This window comes from Tiliqua scincoides, chromosome 7 (assembly GCF_035046505.1).
Source record: "Tiliqua scincoides isolate rTilSci1 chromosome 7, rTilSci1.hap2, whole genome shotgun sequence".
Classification (NCBI taxonomy): domain Eukaryota; kingdom Metazoa; phylum Chordata; class Lepidosauria; order Squamata; family Scincidae; genus Tiliqua; species Tiliqua scincoides.
Genome location: NC_089827.1, coordinates 18387636 through 18409265, shown reverse-complemented (window position 1 = coordinate 18409265; position 21630 = coordinate 18387636). Strand labels below are relative to the sequence as shown.

The 21630-nt window shown below is 43.0% G+C and overlaps 1 protein-coding gene across 2 annotated transcripts; it reads left to right on the top strand.

Annotated features, from left to right (window-relative positions):
• Nucleotides 1–109: 109 nt before the first annotated feature.
• On the top strand, nucleotides 110–17574 carry TWF1 (twinfilin actin binding protein 1). 2 transcript variants are annotated; one of them, XM_066633951.1, is made up of 9 exons: nucleotides 110–206; nucleotides 7456–7533; nucleotides 8806–8984; nucleotides 10228–10323; nucleotides 11020–11124; nucleotides 12615–12740; nucleotides 13065–13215; nucleotides 14185–14306; nucleotides 16192–17574. In XM_066633951.1, exons 1-9 carry the CDS (start codon nucleotides 182–184, stop codon nucleotides 16360–16362), a joined length of 1053 nt encoding a protein of 350 aa, XP_066490048.1. In that variant the 5' UTR covers nucleotides 110–181; the 3' UTR covers nucleotides 16363–17574. The 2 variants fall into 2 exon arrangements, with proteins under 2 accessions (XP_066490048.1, XP_066490049.1); XM_066633952.1 differs by lacking the exon at nucleotides 110–206 and having other exon boundaries at nucleotides 7470–7533; nucleotides 8811–8984.
• Nucleotides 17575–21630: the final 4056 nt, after the last annotated feature.

Here is a 21630-nt window from a genome sequence, read left to right as displayed (position 1 = left end):
CTCGGGGCGGCGCTTGGCAGAGTAATCCCAGCTCAGCAGCCGGGCCGGAAGAAAGGAATGCGAGCTGCTGAGTGGCGCCGGCGCGTCACGTGAGAGTCCCGGACCGGTCCGGACTCCCCGGGCAGCAGCGCCTACCTGTCCCCCTGCTGGAGCCTGCGTTGGCCAGAGGTCGCTCCGCGCCATGTCCCACCAGACGGGCATCCAAGGTACCCCCTGGCTCCCAGCCTCCTCCGACCCCCTGCTCCCTGCCTTCCCCTGGGGGCCCTCCAAACTCCCTGCCCGGGGGTGGCTCCCTCCCTGCCTCCCTCCCTCCCTGCCTCTCCAGTGCAGGAGCTAGAGGGGGGCCAGAGATGATGATGATGATGATGATGATGGACCAAACTTCAGGCACTTACTTGCACTGGGACGTGGAGAGACTTTTCCTTCCACTCTACGGGGGAGGGAGGGGGCTGAACTACAGCCTCCAGGCCTGGCACCTCTTCTCCCAGGCAGCGATGCCCTCATTGAAACTTTCTAAGCCGGTCTAGAGTGTGCCACCCATGGCTAAGAGGCAGGGATGTGCCGTGGAGGGGGAGGCAGGTGAGGCTGAGCCTCCCCACTGGAGTCCTTCCAAAAGCTGCTTGGGAGATGCACAAGCACTCACAACCCTGTGGGTGGGTTGTGACTTGTGGGTGCTTGCGCTCTAGTGGGTTGTGGGCGCTTGCCCACTTCACAAGGTGGCGGCGCTTTTCAAGGGACACTGGTGGGGAGGCTCTGCCTCACCTGCCTCATAAAAAAGCCCCACTGGGCCAAAGGGCTTTCTGGTCCTGCTTCCTGTGGCTCGCAGTGGCCCACTAGGTGCCTGAGGGAGCGCATAAGGGACCTGCATCCTGGTGCCAGTCCCTTGCATCTGGCATTCTGAGGTAGCCTACTAAAATCAGGAGGTTGCCCATAACCATCATGGCTCGTAACCTGTGATGGATTTTTTCTCCAGAAATTTGTGCATTCCCCTTCTAAAGGCATCTAGCCCAGATGCCATTGCCACAGCCTGTGGCAAGGAGTTCCACAGACTAACCACATGGTGGGTAAAGAAATATTTTCTTTTATCTATTCTGACTCTCCCCACTCAGTTTTAGTGGATGATCCCCTGGTTCTGGTGCTGTGTGAGAGAGAAAAGAACATCCCTCTCCCCATCCACCTCATGTCCTTGACTCTTTGGGGGGGGGGCTTTCCAGGTTGAAAGGTGGATGTTTCAGGTAGAGACACATTTTGTGTGCTAAGAACTGCTTCTCCCACACTTTGTCCTTACTTTTTTTGGGGGGGGGGAGGAGGGAAGGAAAGTCTCTCTGATCCAATGATGGAACCAGGCTTCCCAAAAGTGCACTAAAAGTGCACATGGGCCACCTTTGCAAATAGTCATGCAATTGACTACTAGGGCTACAATTCTAGGCCTGTCTACTCAGAAGTAAGTCCCATTGTAGTCAATGGATATGACTCTCAGGAAAGTGTGGATAGTCCACACTCCATGGTTAGCTGGGAGTAAGCCCCAGTGAGTATAATGGGACTTACTTCTGAGTAGACATTCCTAGGATTGGGCTCCAAGTATGGTGTGTGAATGAGGGGGTGACATGGTGGCCTTAACACCAGCAGATGTCATCATCCCCTTAAGGGACTGAGCCGCATGGGGGGGGGGGGATAGCATTAAAGTTCAATTGGAGTCAAACCCCACTGAATTCAGTGGGACTTTTGCAGCCTGATCATGTGCAGAGAGTCCAAGCCTTTCTGAAGTCAGTCATTCCTACAGCACAATCCTATGCACTTCTGCTCGGAAGTAAGCTCCACTATATTCAATGGGCCTCCACTTTGCAGCACTTGGGGGTGTCACAGTGGGGGATGTGGATGCCGAGATGGAATGAGTAGCTTGAAGATGCACAAGCAGAAATTCAACACCTATGGGTTTGTTTAGGATTTTGTTTTAATCCAGCTTGAAGAGCAGCCATTGATTGGCTGCTTGTTGCATGCACGTTAAAGGCACACGGCCAGATACGCGCTGGCAACTCTTCTGACAAGACTTGGATTTTTCAGCTGGCTCTGCAAGGCGTCTCTTTGGCTCCTGAGCATAGACCCAACGTGGCAGTTCTTATATAAATCTACACTGCCGATCAGGGCTGGTGCTAATGCTCAGATCAAGCTATGCCCCCGTGGCAGCAGCATGGGGGTCAGGCACAATTGCTTCTGGGGCTGTCCACAAAGGAGGAAGCCCCTCCACTTCATAGGCCCTGGAATATTCCAAGGACAGGGGAAACTAATGCTTTTCAGACTTTGCTCTCCAGGCAACTAAAGAGACAAAAGATCAATTTACATTGGTCAGAGCTCAGTAACGGTCACATGACTCTTTTTGTATACTGTACTCTTCCAGTAGGAAAAATGTTTTTGTGTTGCCATGCGTGACTCATCTGTTGATTGTCAAGGCCAGACAAAACTCAGAAATTTAAAACAATGGATTGGTTTAAGTGGCATAAAGAACTCTGTGTAGTTTGCCTTTTTTCCATTTCCATTTCATAAAAATGTGATATATAAGTGGTACTTGGTGTGTTGATCCAGATGACATAAAACAGGAGCAATGACTTTTATTGGTTAAACCCAGGGGTTTCCAAAGTGTGCATTACAATGCTGCAGCACATTCACAAGGGCACCGCAAGGTGTCCCCAGTGGCCCCCCCCACTTGTTCTCTTGCGAGGTTTGGGTGCCACCATCTTGGATCTTGCAAGGTTTGGGTGCACCTGGCTGAACCAGGAAGAAGAGGCTGCAGGGGCGTCATCACCCAGGTATGTTTGGGAACCTCTGGGTTAAACCTGATGGTTTATAGCAGTTGTTCTCAAACTTTTTAGCACCCGGACCCACTTTTTAGAATGACAATCTGTCCAGGACCCAGTGGAATTGATGTTTTGGGCAGAAGTGACATCATCAAGCAGGAAATTTTTTAACACCCCATATAACAAAATCAAATTTAATTAATCAATTAATTAAGTCAATTAAAAGCTTACATTAAGTTGAAGTTTAAAAATTTATTTAAAATAAAGAACCTTCCTAGCCCTCCCAAGCAATTGCTGATCTGAAAAGAATTCCCCAAACATTCCAAAGGCTGCAATCCTATCCACACTTATCTGGGAGTAAGCCCCATTGACTCTCATTGTTAAAAATATATACATAGTATCCTGTTAAAAATCCACATCTGGAACGCTTCCCCAAATGCAGTCACATACCATGGTAGCATCAAGTCTAATGTATTAAAAATAAAATACACATTGAAATGAATGGGGACCCACCTGAAACTGTCTCGCAACCTGCCTAGTGGGTCCCGACCCACAGTTTGAAAAACACTGGTTTGTAAGATTTGCAGAGCTTTTATTAGGAAAGGGACGGTACCTAGTTCTCAATAGCTACGTCGCCAAATTATTCCAGGCGAGCTTTGTATATTGTCATGACGCACTATGTTTTAGAAAGTGCATTGGTATGCCAGCTACTCTCCCAGGATTGCGTCTATGTACATAAACCATATTTATGCACAAGGCTCATAATCTGACTAATGCCATTGCATTTTGTTTGTGTAACAAAAAAGAGAAATATTGCTCAATACACTGTTAGCAAACAACATTTAAAAAGTATCCCAATTCAAGAAGAGGATTTTTAAGCAGGTGCATTTTCCTAGTTAAAATTAAGTGCTTAACTGTAGCTGGAGCATGTCCATTATGATCTTAGTATTGTAGTATAGAAGGTGAATTCTTGTTCTTAGAGAGCCAAGAAAACTCTATAAGGTTTTGGTCAAATTCTTAATTGCATTTTTTTTAGTGTTCCAGCAGTACTTCAATGAAACTGCTACCAGTTTAGGGCTCAATCCTATCCAACTTTCCAGCACCAGTGCTGCCACAATGGAGCCCCGAGATAAGGGAACAAATGTTCCCATACCTTGAGGAAGCCTCTATGACTACCTCCCCACCACAGAATGCAGCATGCCCTACTGGCACGGCTGCACCGGCACTGGAAAATTGGATAGGATTGGGCCCCCAGTCTTCTTTGAAGCTTTATGTTCAAGAAAAGAATTCTTGTATAGTGCAGCCATTTTCAACCACAGTGCCACGGCACACTAGTGTGCCGCAAATGGTCTGCAGGTGTGCCATGGGAGTTTGGGGAAGGGTCATTTATTAGTAGGGCCTTTGGGATGTGTGAGCCCCGTACCAACAGCATGGTGTGCCTTGTCAATTGTCAAAAAACTGATGGTGTGCCTTGACAATTTTAGTACTTTGTCAGTGTGCGGTGTGATGAAACAGGTTGAAAATCACTGGTATAGTGCAGTAGTTCTCAAACTTTGAGGGAGCTTTACTCCCTCAGTAAGTCTTTGCAGGGGAGGAGCAAAGATCGCGTCGCTAAGGGGGGTACTTTCACTTACTTGTAAGTAGATAGGGCTGCTGGAGGCTGCAAGAAGTGCAGGAAACCCTGCTCAGCCCTCTGCAGCGCTCCCCAAGGCCTAGAATGTTCAATAAACTGGGCACAAAGCACTTCCTGCAAAACAGCAGCCTCCAGCAGCCCTACCTACTTACAAGTAAGTGAAAGCACTCCCCTTGCCCCCCCCATAGGGACATGATCCTGGGGATTGCTTCCCTGCCTCTCCCCTTCCCCCGCCCCTTAAAGGGACAGAGGAACCTTTACACGAACTGGTGGGTTACAACCCACCAGCTTGAGAACCATTAGTATTGTGCATTGGTTAGTGTTAGATTTTGATCAGGAATACCTGGGTTCAAATTTCCATTCATAAAAGTCACTAATAGCTCAATCCTATCCAATGCTGGTACAGCAGGGCCACTGGGCCCACGCTTATCCAGCATTGTATTTGAATAGGCAGGAGGTCTCCTCAGGGAGACCTTACCCCACACAGTGCCCCAACCTGCTCAGTGGGGCTACGTGGAACTGCACCACCTAAATAGCTAGGACCAAACCAAGTAGCCCCCCTGTAATGCTGGCAGGCCCAGGATGTGGGCTAGGCTGCGGCAGAGACCAGCTTCTTCCCCCACTCCCCTCCCGGGCCCAATCTGTCCCCGTTAACCCTTCCCCCCAAGAAATACCCCTCCTTGCCTCCAGAACACCCTTCCACCACCTGACCCTCTGCTGTATGGCACAAGACCTACCTACCCAAACAGCTGTTGGGTGGGATGCAGCACCCATGGGATGGCGCAGACTTTCCCATCGGCACTGCTCACCCACTGGGTGCCAAAAACCGCTTTACAGTGCTTTACAGCACCCAGCACTGGTGGAGCCTGTCAGTAGGATCAGGTTCTGAGTAATCTTTATCTATTCTCTAATCTTTACTCTCTAATCTGCCTGTCAGGTGTTCTGAGGATAGCATGGGGTAGCCCACACCCTGAGCTCAACAAATGAAGAGTAGAATACAAATGTGAATATTCAATTTGTGTTGGGAGAACTTCAGGTGATGTTTGATAGGCTGATCTCACTGCCCATAAGTTGACAGTGCTTTTTTACAGAGGCCCTCCTATGACATCAGTCTAGGATGATGGATGTATTCAACATCATGGCTTAATTTCTCAATGTGTGTGGTTTGAGAATCCCTGTCTTGGGCAGGGCAGTCACGTGGCTGTATCATTTCTTTTTATTTGTTACACCAATATCATTCTAATATTGTGGTTTCTGTATTTTATTGGATTTATGTGGTTTTGCTCATTTCTTGCTACACTGTCACTGTATCTCTGCTGTATCTCTGCTACAGTTGCAGGAAAAATGGGATAAAAATAAGTGAAATTACTATCCAAGATCAACCTTGTACCCAGCTCAGTGTGTGGTTCTGTATTTGAATTCAGTGCTGCTTGCAAATTTTTGCAATGTGTTTTGCAAACTAGCAAATACATTTTGACTGACTTGTGCATTTGTGATCACGTCCATCGTACCTGAATATTGTCTACAATAAAAACCTACGCCAGCTGTCTTGAACAGTATTCATACGTTCCTTATTTGCAGAATAGACAGGATAACATTTTAAGAGACTCTGACTGTAAAATAACATTTTGTTTGTTATAATTCACATGCCTGTGCACAATATGTATGCCTCCAATGACATTAACGGACTCACAAAAATTGGTATTGACTGAAAACATCAGTATATGACCAGCAAAGCAGTATCATTAGAAAGAGAAAGTGTATACCCAGCAGTAAGGTATAATGGAAAATGTAATAAATGGCTCCCAATTAGCCATAAAAGTATCCCATTTCTGGAGTTTATCCTTTTACCTGTAAATCAACCATCAATTTTGCTATTACTGCATATTCCACGTTCTTTCTAGCCATTCCCAGTTATTAGGGATTGTAAAGAGTCCCTGGTATTTTCCACAAAGAATTTCAGCTGCCGTGACCATCCGTACTGTAAATGTAAAGTGTTGTCTTTCCACAATATCATTCTTATAGATTACTAAGAACAAAAAAAAAGATCTAAAATGATACAGTAACAAGATCTTCTCCATTATTGCTCTGATTCCCCCCCCCATGCCTCTTTGCTCCAGAGCAACTCCACCAAATATACTGATAAACTCCACAATCAGTCTGATGTTCCCTAGCATAGTGGACAGTAATGACTATTCATCTCATTTATAATTGTTGGAATGACATAGTGCAGTGTGGACCTCAAACTTTTTAAAGGCCCTAGAGCAGTGGTTCCCAAACTTCTTAGCACTGGGATTCACTTTTTAAAGCAACTCTTTATCAGGACCCACCTAGCTTTGTGAGCCTTAAAAAAAAATCACTTTACCAGCTGCTCTTTTTTGCTACAGTGGGGGGTCGCCTTCTGGAGCTTTTTTTGTAGCATGTTCATTGAATCAGGACCATTCTGGTGGCCTTGTATTTCTCTCCACCTGGCCTTTGATAGAAGCCAAGGCACGTTTGTCTACTCATGGGTCAACACACATGTGTGGCTCTGTTTCACTTTCTATAGGGCTCAGCAGGGTTTGTCGGCTATCAGCTTGTCACTTTCACAACCCACCGACAACCACAGTTTGAGAAACATTGCCCTAGAGGCTGCCAATTAATTTATAAATGCCATGGGATGTGCCTATAATGGTGATTGGGCAGCATTGTCGTCTTTGTCCCCGTAGCAACTTGTTTAACCCTTGATGCACGTAGCCCTGTCTGCTATCATAGCCTTATCAGTTTCACAAACCAGCAAGAATTGGGTTCTGTACCCACAGTTTGTGAAACTGCTTGACATAGCATCTTGCCATCCCCTAACAGCAGTTTTCCCAACAATGTGTGTAAAATAGCATACATGCATTGGCCTATCAAATGTTACCCTGCTCTGTGTTAAACCTGTAGCAGAATATTTTAGCTGTAGCATTTGGAATGTATTAATGAAGTGAGTGGATGTTGGAAACCTTACCCAGGTGCATCAGTCTATTAATTTTCTCCCGTTTTCAGCCAGTGAAGATGTCAGAGAAACTTTTGCAAGAGCCAGAAATGGACAATACAGATTTTTAAAAATAATCATTGAAAATGGTGAGTGTTTACTTTTTCTTTCTCTGTCTTCTTTAAGAGAATTGCATAGATGAGTAAAAAAAAATAAAAATATCTCAAATGCACAAGTGCATTTACTGTTCTTGAGGTCTTGGAACCATTTGTTGATTGGAAATGCTTGCAGTTTAGCTACCTTAATTACTTGAATAATTACATAAAATCATAGCCTGCAGAGACCTGCAGTGGGGGGGGGGGGAGAGAGAGAGAGAGAGGACAAGTTCTTCCTATCACCTGGTCAGTAAAAGCTCAGCATTTATTAAAGTGTGCTCTTAGGAACCCTGGGGCTCCCGGAGACCCCTTCAGGAGCTCTATGAGCACATCATAAGTGTTCACCATCTGCTTGGCACTTCCCCATTCAGCACACGTGCTGGTGTTGTAAGGCCCCCTGACACTCTGTTTAGAAGTGTAAAGGACTGCCCTAGAGCAAAGGTCTCCAAACTCTGGCCCATCATAGCATTCATTCCAGGTCCAGCAGTGGCAAAGCCTTACCATTCTGGCAGCAATCAGTGCAACGTGCATTTCATGCAATGTGTTGGAGAGCCTTTTGCCTGGGAGCCCCTTCCACTGCCAATCACCCCAGATGACTCTGTGCCCCAATTTCCTGAGGAAGCAGCTCCCCGGTGTGAGTTTCTGCTGTCACAGAGTGGGAAAACTGGTTATCGTTGTGTGCCCGAATGGTAAGGCTTTCCCATCACTGCACCATGCCATGCCATGGCCAGAATGGATATTCCAGCAGGCCGGAGTTTGGAGGCCCCTGCCCTAGATGTCTCAGGATAACATGAGAATTGCCTCTGGGGAATTCTACCTGCTATATTCAAGGAAGTGTTTTTATACCAGAATTGTTCAGGGATAAATTGCAACTGCTTGCATTCTTTCCTCCCTTTCATCAATCCACAACGTCCAAATGCAAAATTGCTTCTCAAAATCTTATTCTCTTAAACGAACATAAAACACCGTTTTTAAATCTCCCAAAACATCATGTATAAATACCCCACAACTTAGCTATATTGCAGAAAGATACAATTCAATTCTGTGTTTAGAATCCTAGCATTCCAGGTTTTAATAAATTCCACCAGTTGTATATTAAAAAAAAAAGTTAAGACTTTTGGTCTTTTGGTGGAATTTTTTTTAATCATTTCTGTTTATTATCTTAAGTAATTATCTACTGTTGATCTTTGAGCAGATATGTAATGAAGTACAGTTTCTCTTTATGCTGTTGGCAGTAGCATGCTAACCTCCTCTGTATCCTCACAGAGCAGCTTATTGTGGGATCTGCTAAACAACCTGATGAATCCTGGGAAAAGGACTATGATCCCTTTGTTCTAACACTACTTGAGGACAAGCAGCCGTGTTATATCCTGTATAGATTAGATTCTCAGAATGCTCAAGGATATGAATGGATCTTTATTGCATGGTCACCAGACCATTCTCCTGTAAGTAACGGAATAAAATCATGAGCGAGTGTTATAAACCCAGGTCAAAACTTTTAGACCATGAGGTATTTTCTCTTCCATCCCCCCCCCCCAGCAGTTTACCATTTGGAGGCATTTGTCTGCTGACACAGCAAATCTTGGATTCCCTTTCTCTTATTCATCACACATATAGCCAGCTGGTCAATAGCCACTTGGCCATAGTTGTGGTATAAGTAAAAATTCTGTGATCATATCAGCAGATATGATATCAGCAAAGTGGGTTACATATGTCTTTTCCAGCTAAGAGGCACCTAACCCAGGGCCACTGAGAGCTGGCATTGGGCCCAAGGCAAGATGCCTGATTGCCCCCCCTCCCTAAATTTTCCTACAAACCAAATGTTACTGCATTTTTTTAATATTACAGTTTTAACTTAGTATGAGCAGGATTAAAACTAAATGAAATGGGGGTAATAGACATGCACTGAAAGTGGATTAAAGCTGTGGTGGAAAGGCTGAGATTGAGATACCCATTTTTTATTTTTTATTTTTTTGGTAGAGGGGGATAATGATAATATTGCCAATTTGTTTTGTATTGACCTGGAATCCTGGGCCCCAGGGATTTTGTGTCCCCCACCCTCTCCTCATTCCTGACCCAACCAGGAGGGAAGGTGCTGATTGGCTAGAGAATACTCCCACACTTTATTTCACTGGGATGGTTGTCCCAAGCTATTAGCACTGTGGGTAAACCGCTCCCATGCGCCTGTATGTGCATGAGAAATGCAGGGCTTAGCTTTCAGGGCATATGAAAAAATGAGGTCTTCAAGGGTAGTCTGTTTGGGGGAAGGGATAGTACTTGCTGTCTAATTTCTTAAAACCAGGCCAACAGCCAAAATCCTATGCACATTTTCACATTTAAGTCTGTTGAATTTTAACAAGATTTACTCCTACTGAGAAATAGAGATTGCAGCTTAAAGATAAGCTTGTAGCTCAAGGATGTACTTCCGCAGGTAACTACAAACATCCTATCCCTAGTGAGTGGGTCTACTGGTCTGAAAACTAGCAAACTCGCTTTCTGTTTTACAAGCACACGCTTGCCCTGTGGATGACATACAAGGCACAATGTCCTTTAGTAACTGTCTACCATTCAGGTACCCAACGTATGTCTGTAGGGTAGTTTTGTCTTTTTCTTTTCTCATCTGCACTTGAAAGGCAAAAATTAATTCAACTGCAAAAGCAAAAACCAGTCTCTTTTATAACTTATCAGGTTCGTCAGAAAATGTTGTATGCTGCTACACGGGCAACGCTGAAGAAAGAATTTGGAGGTGGACATATTAAAGATGAAGTCTTTGGAACAAACAAGGTCAGTGTTTTGCTATGGCTCACTTGCAAGGGTTTGTTTCTGAGTGGCTTCCAAGAAGAGCACTGTTACTTTTCCTTGTAAAATTAAAGACATTTACATCCTGATCCTATGGTTGGGCAGTGCTGGTGCTGCGATCACAGAAGTGCTGTAAAGTGTATGCCACACTGGTGGGAAGATCTGCACCATCTCATGGGTGCTGCATCCTGTCCGACGGTTGTAGAGGCAGTTGATTGTTGTGCCAGGTGGTGGAGGGGGTGGATGGTGAGAGGGTGTTCCAGAGGTGGAAGGGGCAGTTCAGGCCCAGGAGGGGGGCAGGGATGGCAGAACTGGCCTCTGCTGCATTCTAACCCCTGTCCCAGGTTTGAGTCCTACATGGGGCTACTCGGATCTGCACCTGCTAAACAGCTGCTGCTGGTCCAAGTAGCCCTATTGAGAAGACTGGGGCACTACGCAGGGTGAGGGAACAAATACTCTTACCCCGAGGAGAACTCTCAGCTGCTCCGATCCAGCACTGGATACTGCATGGGCCTAGCAGCAATGGATAGTGTGCCAGCAATGGATAGGACTGGGCTGTTAATCTGGTATAAAACCGTTTATGCCCAAAGACCCTGAACTAGAAGTCTTCAGAAGAAAATTCTGCAGCAGAATAAACCATTAGTGCAAATGATTGATTTTTTTTTTTTGGTTTGTTTTCAGGATGATGTTTCATTGAATGGATACCGAAAGTACTTGGTTACTCAGTCTTCCCCGGCCCCTCTGACTGCAGCTGAAGAAGAACTTCGACAAATCAAGATTAGTGAGGTACTTCACTTTAGCCATGGGCTGGGAACCAAGCATTTCTGAAATATTGTTGAAGGAAAGTCAGGAATGTGTGATAAGTGAAACATCTAAGAATCTACAAAGAGGAAATCAAATCCAGATTACTTTCTGTAAAGATCTACAGTGAGAGAGCATCTTTCAGTTCCAAGCATTTCTAAAAGGCATGGGTGGATTAGAAACCTGAATAAATATATATGCTTCCTTTTTCCTTCTGAGAAGAATGTCTTCTAGTTTCCAGTGCTAAGTAATACTAATACTACTGGTATTAGTTAATACTAATACCAGATCCCTACTAATACAAGGACATCTGCAAGAGGGATCTGAAGGCCTTAGGAGTGGACCTCAACAGGTTGGAAACCCTGGCCTCTGAGCGGCCCGCTTGGAGGCAGGCTGTGCAGCATGGCCTTTCCCAGTTTGAAGAGACACTTGGCCAACAGTCTGAGGCAAAGAGGCAAAGAAGGAAGGCCCATAGCCAGGGAGACAGATCAGGGACACACTACACTTGCTCCCAGTGTGGAAGGGATTGTCACTCCCGAATCGGCCTTTTCAGCCACACTAGACGCTGTGCCAGAACCACCATCCAGAGCGTGATTCCATAGTCTTCCGAGACTGAAGGTTGCCAACGCTAAGTTCAGAATTTGAAGTACTACAAGTTTCTTTTTTGTTTTTGTAGTTATAAACTACACTCGAAGACTAATAACACAGGCCTACAAAATTGAGAGTCAGAAAAGTTTTTCCCAAACTTTATGGTGGTTTGATATGAATTTGGGGTGCTGATTCCAAAAATGACATCCGTTTTGCCCTATCACGTCTAGTTTTGGAGATACAGTATAGCCTCTTTAGTGAATGGTTCAATCAGCTTCCTCATGAGGAAGCCATGGTGTAGGCTTCCTCTTGAGGAAGCTGTTTGAACCATTCACTAAAGAGGCTATGCCATGTCTCCAAAACTAGACGTGATAGGGCAAAATAAATGCCATTTTTGGAATCAGCACCCCAAATATACCCAGGAATTGGTGTAACGTTTAAGGAAGCAAAATGTGTGTTGGCCTGTGTAATTGTTGATAATTTAAATGGGGGGGGATAACTCTAAAGATAGTCTAAAATATTCCTTTTCTAGTAGTTAACCTTATTTCCCCCTGACACCCAGTTTAAATGTATTAATGGACATAACCTATCTGTCTGTTCTTGTCCAGATAGTATCTTTGAATTGAAGTACCTCCCCTTTTTTCCCTTCACATTCCACTTTCCTTGTGGCTTCCACTATAGCCACTGTTTCATTTTAATCAAGAAAATTATTTTAAATTTCTCATGGAGAAATTATGTTGGAGGTATGAAAGAACCTGAAGTCCGAAATGAGAGTTTCTGCAATGAGAGTTGTCAGCTGGTTGAATATTTTTTTTTTCATATGAGCACTTTGATTAAATAGAAGACAAATGTTTGAATATTTTGACTTTTGATCTTGTTCTTCCCAGGTACAAACTGAAGTAAGTGTTGACACTAAGCACCAAACTCTCCAAGGGGTAGCATTTCCTATAGTTAAAGAAGCTATCCAGGCACTGGAAAAACTGAAAAATAAGCAACTGAACTATGTGCAGTTGGTAGGTGCACTTTGGAATTAAATCTGAGTTGCAAAGTATAAATATCTCTTGTTTTTTAAAATGGAAACTACCTATACTAAATAGTACTCTTTTTCATAATTATAGCCATTGTAGTATAGTAATGAATCACAGTGCAATCCTAGGTATGTCTGCTCAGAAGTAGGTCCCATTTATTTCAGTGGGACTTACTCCTGGGTAAGTGTGTATAGAATTGCAGCTAAAAACTCATGTTCAAGCTTGAACATGTTTCCGTATGTTTATGTTTGTTGACTCACAGATATTATGTACTTATCTTATACCAAGCAATATTATGTCTATTAACAGCAAATTGATATGAAAAAAGAAATTATTTGTCTCGCTAACACTCTCCCGACTGAACTGAATGACTTGCCGAAAAGGATTCCAAAGGATTCTGCACGATACCATTTTTTTCTCTACAAACATGCCCATGAAGGAGACTACTTGGAATCAATAGGTATGAAGGCCTTCCTGTGAACAAACTTGGGTGCATAGTTGGATACCTAAAAGCCTCTTGGCTAGATTTTATTGAATTCAGTCTGATAATCATCTTATTCAGTTTGAGAACAGAGCCACACAAACTTTGGCCCAGGGGCTGGATCCTGAGTTCACACGGATCTGTCTGCCCAGTGAGCAGACCTTTTGGTTCCACTCAGCGTCCCCCTCAGTTGGGGAACAGGGACACTCTGGGCAGTCATGTCTGCCCAGACGTCCTGTTGCGTCCTGTTCTGGGATGCCAAGCAGATGATGTAACTGCCCAGTGCATCCCTGTCCTCAGAAGGAGGAGGATTGCGCGGCACCCAAGTGGAATGCTCGGATGCAGTCTGGATGGGGACCGCATTCTGGGCGTGCAGCAGTTGCAACTTTAAACGCTGCACTTCTAGAATGTAAATGATATTCTTGTTTGCTCTTTGTGTTGAATTCAGATAGTTAACCATCTAAGGGTGCAATCCTAACCCCTTATGTCAGTGCTTTCCAGCACTGGCATAGCGGTGCCAATGGGACATGTGCTGCATCCTGCAGTTGGGTGTCACTCACAGAGGCTTCCTCAAAGTAAGGGAATGTTTGTTCCCTTACCTCAGAGCTTCATTGCCCTTATGTCATTGCTTATGTCAGGGGTTAGGATTGTACCCTTACAGTCCAAACCTAAGCAGGTTTACTCAAAAGTAAGTCACATTCTGTTCAGTGGGGCTTGCTCCTAGGAAAGTGTGCATAGGATTGTAGCCTTGTTTCGTTTTGTTCCAAACCCTTTTCAGCTTGACTCTCTTACCACTCCTTTAAAAATTAAGTAAAAATGGTCTCTAATTTTACAATGGATGCGTACTGGCACACAGTAATATGTGCTTGTCTTCCCAAAAGTGTGCAATCTAATCTTGTTGCTGATGATTATTCTGAATAACTTCTCCCCACTTTAAACATTCTGCAGTCTTTATCTACTCTATGCCTGGCTATATGTGTAGTATACGAGAACGGATGCTGTATTCCAGCTGCAAGAGTCCTCTCCTAGAAATTGCAGAAAGACAGCTGTGGATGCAGATTGCCAGAAAGGTAAAAACATAGCTTGGGCTCCCTAGTTCTTGTGCCAGGCCATCCCTCAGCTCTAGGCCTCTTTGTTAGCTTTCATTTTCACTTGAGAGAGGAGACCGCTGAGGCCATCATCTGTACTGCTGTCTTTGGGCCGGGTCTAAATGAAAATGGCTGCTAGCACCATTCTGCAAACAGTTGCAGAAGTGCTAGTGGTACAGTCTGCATTTTGAATTAACAGGTACAGCTACAGTAGTCCTTATCTTTGTGTGTGCAGAGTTTCCCAGGATCATAAGACATGGTCAGTCTAGTTCAGTTGTCTACACTCAGTGGCATCAGCTCTCTAGTGTTTTGCATGGAGATCTTTTCTAGTCCTTTCTGGAGTTGCCAGGAGTTGAACCTGGGACCTTCCCCATACGATGTAGGTGCTCAACCATTGAGCTGTGGCCCCTCCCTCAAATTTTTTGGCTTAGTTTCACTTTTTTTTTCAGTCAGTCCCCCAGCATGAGGAATAAAAGAGCCTTCTATTTACAAACAGGCTCTGCTGAAGTGACAGGTAAACCCTTCAATGAGCAAGTCAAACCAATTGTTTGTTCCTGGACAGCCTTAGTCTGTCATCCACATGCCATCTGCACATGAAAGTACACGGAGAGCTGTTTGCTTCAGCTTGGAGCAGCACACGCTTCCTTCTCATGGCTCAACCAGTTCACATAGCAGTGGTATCTTTTTCCTCAATCTGCCCCAAGCTTCACAGTTGCCAGGACTCCTTTGGAATACCATATTGCTTTTGGATTTGCAATGAGGTAATAATTACTCTGGTCAAATACATGGAATGGCAAACATGTAGTTGCAATAATCTACATTGAGGCAGGAGGTCTGGTCTAGAGGGTAGAGCCTCCATTTGCCTGAAGATAACATCCAAAGGTCACCAGTTCGAGGCCACCGGCACTGGGCGACCTTGAAGCAGCTGACAAGCTGAGCCGATTTATTCCATCTGCTCTGAGCGTGGGAGGATGGAGGCCAGAATGTGAAACCAGATCAGAGTGAAACATCTGGACTGTTGTGGTTCTTGAAAGATAGAACCTTCTTGCAATTGTAAAAATCCCTACGGGGATTTAATCAGCCTGCCTATGTAAACCGCCTTGAATAAAGTCTGAGGAGAAATCTGACAACCAAGAAAGGCGGTATATAAATACCTGTATTATTATTATTATTATTATTATTACATAGTGTGTGAATGCAGCAGTAGCATTTGGGAGGCCTGGATTTCTGGAATCTGGTTGGTGATATTCTTGTACCCTTGAGCAAATCACTTTCACTTGCAGTTTTCCCTGCCTGTTTTATGATTTATGTACAGTATTATTGCAAGTTTAAGATTTGTGTTTTAACTCGTACAGTGGCATATCTGGCACCTGGGGGCACAAAAACTTTTAACACCCTCATGCATCTCATAAAACCCTCCATCAGAATTTTTAACACTCCCCATACAACATCTTAACAGAATATATGGGGGGAGGGGGGAAATATATTGTCCAGGGATGCATGTTTTTGCTCATAGATCTTTTTTGCAGATTCAGTTGTTTTACATTCTTACTTAATAGATTTATAGACTGTTTTTAAAAGCAACTTTACACAAAACAGGGCACAGAGTAAAACCATAACAACAGCTACAGAAATTAAAAGGAAAAGATAAATAGCAGATAACCCCCCAAGCAGCATCAATCAAATCATAACAATGAAAATTAAAATACTACAATTCATTTAAAAGCCAAGTGGCATGTGCATTTCATAAAATTGTCATCAGCATAGACTTAAAGGTTTAATATAAAGGGTATACAGTGCATTTTTTTCCAAAACACTTGATATGTCAAAATGACTTGGATTATTGTATTTTGTTTCCCTATGGCAGATTGAAATAGATAATGGAGACGAGTTAACTGCTGACTTCCTTTATGAAGAAGTTCATCCAAAACAACATGCACACAAACAGAGTTTTGCAAAGCCTAAAGGACCTGCAGGAAAGAGGGGAATCCGAAGGTTGATCCGGGGCCCAGCTGAAAGTGAAACACCTACTGACTAAACTTGGCAGTTGCACAGGGAACAAAAGAATTACAATAGGAGATGGGAGGGGAAAAAGACTCCACCCCTGCCTTTAATATATTGAACTGAAAGCATTCCATGATGATCTTTTCCTGCAGAAAAATAAATCCTGTAACTTTCCACTGCACTTATCTGGCTATGCCACTTCAGATTTTTGTAACGTCCACAGCCTGTGGTTGTCATGCATTAGTTCAAAACCATAAGTGTATGTCATGGTTTTTAGTCAGAGTTTTTCCATAGCTATGAAATGTTTTGCTCCCTGTAACTTCTGTACTGCAGACATCTCCAAATGTTCCCTTCCTCTGCAGAATGGAATTCTTGGGATCAAACCCATTGATTCCACACCTTACTGTCAATTTTAATTATTACATAGACTAGATTTCTCATCAGACTTTGAAAGTTCTTGGAGTTTATTATCTACTCTTAGAGCTTCCCCACATCTGTTTCTGCCCCTGACTATTCTCCAGTTTTCTAATAAAGAAAAACTTTATTTATATGCAGACTTTCACACTATGATCCAAACATTTAATCTGAAGCAAGACCCACTGAGATCAATGGTTCATTATTCTGTGTTAAGATCTGGCTTTGAAAGACTGAAAGTTGGTTCACTTTACTGGAGTCTAAAACTAGATTCCTTGTGGGGACTTCACTACATTTGTCACATTCCATCTAAAGGAAAAGTGATATGTGACTCCAATTTTGCATAAATTCTTACAATAAGGTTGAGCACTGAATAATTGAGAACACACTAATCATTATTATGATTCTGTAAATGATACAATGGCTGTGAAATCAGAATACTTCTGAGTCAGATTTGATTGTACTACTGAAGTGGCTGCAATACCATTGATTCTTCATACGGACACTGTTTAAGAGCAAGCGGTACGACTAACATGTTTCTAGGATCTGTTTAAAATAAAGATGGTCTCAACTGTTTTGAATGTTGGAAATTGTAAAATGGTTGCAGTCTTAGGCTATTTTGTAGATATTATTTGGAGGTAAGTTGTCTTCTACCATCAACAAGTTAAGCAGGCAATTGTTGGTCTAACAATAAAGCTGAAGTAAGCCATGAAGAATAATGTCCTAGAAAATGAATGGTTCAAAATAAATAATGCACTGTCACAATTCTCACTAGCTAATCTTTGTTTCTTAATTGGACCCAAAGTATGTGACTACCTTCTTGTTTCAGACTTTATAATTTATAAGTTTTTTGAGATAAATATGAGATTATAAATATGTTTACTTGTAACTCCTATTGAATTAACTAAGAGTAGCTTCCTTGTCATTGTACATTTATAAATATCATCTGTTGCAGCTTGTATTTCCAACATATTTTTTAATTTGACTTAAGCTACATGTCTGAAATATGTCCATGGCTATTTTACTACCCCAATACAAATGAGTCTAGATCAGTGTTTCTCAAACTGTGGGTTGGGACCCACTAGGTGGGTCCCCATTCATTTCAATATTTTATTTTTAGTATAGTAGACTTCATGTTCCCAAGGTATATGACTGCATTTGGGGAAATGTTACAGATTTATACTTTATCAAGCTATTATGCATATGCTTTTAACAATGATAGTAAATTGGACTGACTCCTGGGTAAGTGTGGGTAGGATTGCAGCCTAGGATTGTTAGGAAAATTTTCCTGTTTGATGATGTCACTTCTGGTCACTACAGTTTCTCATTCTAAAAAGTGGGTCCTGATGCTAAAAGTTTGAGAAAGACTTGTCTAGATCAATCAATCACAGTCTTCTGTGATTTCCTTAAGCAAGTTCTTAGTTTTGAAAGTTCAGAAATGAAAGCTGTTTGAAGCTTTGAAGAAGCTTTTGTGGAGATGGCCAGTCTCAAATATCTGAGTTGAAGTAGTTTGTTGCAGTGCCAGTGTAATATTTGTGATAGAATATTTGCTACTATGCTCCATTCTAAGTACTTGTGTGCTGGCTTAGGAAAAGGATTAAGTAGTAAGGTAGCTTTCAAAGAACACTATTCATTTCCTTGGATGCCAACCTGATGCTGCTGCTATCTTGCACTATACAACTTAACACTGTTTCTCCCAATTCTGCTAGGGACCAGTTCTTACTGTATAAAAGAAGCATGATTATTGCCCCCCAAAGGGCTTTGGTTAAAGCTAGGGGTTGCAGACATGCTATATCTATACTGTAAAACTGATTCAAAAAATGGACACGATGACATAGACTAAGCTTACGGAAACCAAAACATGGCTTCTGAAGATGCATTCCTTACATAGTGATCTACTGTTGATGTTCTGTAAACAATTTTGCTTTCTTTTTTTAAACAGAATTTTTCATTTTACAGAGATATCCGCTGAAGCCTAGTAAATGAATGAAAGTTTGACTCCAGGTCTTTCACTGTCACTCCTTTGCACTGCACAGCACAATAACATATTGTTCATAGTTGTCATCTTGTCACAGCAAACATTGACAAGGCAGTCTGCGTGCATAAAATAAGTTACTTCCAGGGGACACTTCAAAGCAGAGGATATTTTAGTAGAAACTCAGGCCATTTTGAATCTTTTCGCTTTAGGGTTAGACTACGTTGCTGTAAAAGTAGCCATCATAAAATGTAGACAGAGCAAGTGAATTGGTTGGTGGGAATGGAAGCAAGTTGCAAGATCCCCTTCCCATTGCTATGATGGGTGGAACAAAGAGAGTAGAGTGTCAGATGAGGGGATGTGGGCACTTCCCTTGATCATTATGGCAAACAATTCTCTTTCTAGTCTCACTTCCACTGTGTCCTATTGGGGCAGAGCCATCTTGCATTCCATGTCCCCGCACCCCAGAATCCATGTGGGTGCCTCCATAGTGCAGGAACAAAGCAAGCATAGGGAAATGCAGAGAACTTGGGCCTGTAAAGTTTGTTTGCTGTTGCATTTCCCCTTATCCTGGTTATACCGGGTGTCTCCCCCAAAAGGGAAATAGAGATATTTCTTACCCTCTCTCCTCCTTAGCACCTAGAACAGTGATTTTCCAACCTTTTTCACATCATGGCATACAAACTCAAAACATTTGTTTCACCTTGTAAAGGGCTGATGTCTGCCCTCTGTAATAATGCTTTGGCCCAAATAGTTGCATCACGCCCACTGATTTTATCATTTTTATTAATGATACTATTTAGTCATTGTTTTGACATATTGTACATTTTAGTGTGGAACTTGTGGGCATTTGCTGCTGCATGGGAAAGGCGCAATATAAATCTTTTAATTTTAATAAAATTTTCAGGGCTACACCATCACTTTGACAACTGATAACACCCACTGTGCTGCCAGCAGGGGTCTCGCCTCCCCAAAGGTCCTAATAATTACCTTTGCTAAAACTCCTGCAGCCTACCCGCAGACAATTTGTGACACAGCAGCTGAAAATTGCAAGACTAAATAAAGGGAAGCTGTTGAGATCAATTCTATGTCCTGGTTTCCTCAATTCCTCACCATATGCTTGCATGGAAAGAACATTATAGATACTGTTACTGAAATGTTCATGAGGGTCCCTCACTTTAGAAAGTTTGCTGATAAAATATCAGAACACAGTTGATCATCTTTGAAACAATTTGGAAAATGAATTGTGAAACAGGAACTTACTTTGGGGACAGATGCATGCAGCTAATGTACCGAACACATTAGTTTTAATGATGGCAGTTTTATGTTCACCGCTTGAGATGTCATTTGTTTTAGCTGAATAAATGCATTGCTCATCATCACTTTGAATTTATGAAAAGTTCCTTGGCTATCCAATTCATTATCTCATCAAAGTCATCATGCAAAAGCACATAAGCAATTGAAAGTAATATTAAACATGATTTACATTAGCACTTTATACAGTTGGAGCTGTGTCCATTCCTGGACAACCCTCCTCCCCCAGATACCAAAATCCATGGATAGTTGAGTCCACAAGTGGGGTCTATCTCCCATGTCCCTGAGCAATTCTGAGTCCTAGGAGGCTGTGTGTGGCTTCCCCGTGCCTTAGAAGGCTTTCCCGAAGCCTTAGAAAGGCACTTCTGGTTTTTGCAAAAACTGGAAGTGCCTTTCTAATACATCTGTGCATCCTCTCTGGGCCTCAGAAAGATTCCTGGACATGACTGGATGGTGCTCTTGGTCACATCTGGAAGGTCCTCCAGCAAGGGTTCAGAACCTGTGCCGAGTCATATCGAACTGGTGGATAAAGAGAGCCCACTTGTATTTCCACTGGGTAGCATTTGATCCTGGTTTTATACTATTTGCAAACTTTTTGTGATCCTGATTTAAACTAGTTTGGACATCAGTACAAGTCTTGGCCTGTTCCAAGCCAATCAGAAGGGTAAAGAGGAGGTAGTGCATGCTTTTGAGGGAATTTGATGTTCCCTGAAATCAAGATTCAGTCCAAAGGTGGCATGACACCTGAACTATGCCACATGTTCTCAAGTAGTTCCAGGCAGGGCAGCATGGTACTTCTAGGAAGCTCCTCCCTCTTGGGCAGGAGCTTTGCAGAAGTACCACACTGATCCTGCCTGGAATGACTGAGAAGGTGAATTCACAGGTAAGCTCAAATCTTCCCACTTCTAGCCATTAAAGCTGAGAAGCTAGGCAATACCCACACACTTGATAATGTTTCAGAAGTTGGATACCTGTGTGCATGTACATGCCCAGAAAGTAGGATTTCCAGTTATCAGTACAGTGTAATCTTCTTCTGCAGTAGCAGAGTCAGCTTATCAAGTTAAGCACATCTATGCAACTCTGGATCATTTCTCTAGCTCGCCAAAAATGTATCTTCCCTTGGCATAGCCTGGTATGCATTTACTTTTTTTAAAACTCAAACCACATCCCAAAATGCCTCTATTTCAAGAGTTTCCTCTTAGCAGCAGCTGCATGCTGTGCTACTTTTTCATGACGGAACAACTTAGAAATATTCCCTTCTTTGGGAAGAGACTGCCACCTGCCACACTAGAGGCAGCTCTTGCTTATTCCGTTTTATCTTGCCAGCTTTGCTCTTCTTTCCCTTGAAAACTGCATTCGGTAGAACTGCCATAAGACACATGGCCTCAATTTCTACGCATGGCAGACAGAATTAGCTCCCTAGTTAAACCATCAGTTATTTAACAGTGTGCAGAACTGCTACAGTAAGCCAACCAGCATGGTATTTAACTTCTATAATACAAATAGCTGAGAACAAACCAATATACAATACATATAATGGACTAAACAGCCGATGCAGAGTATGACCATGCAGGTTTATGGTCCCCACCCCCACTTAAC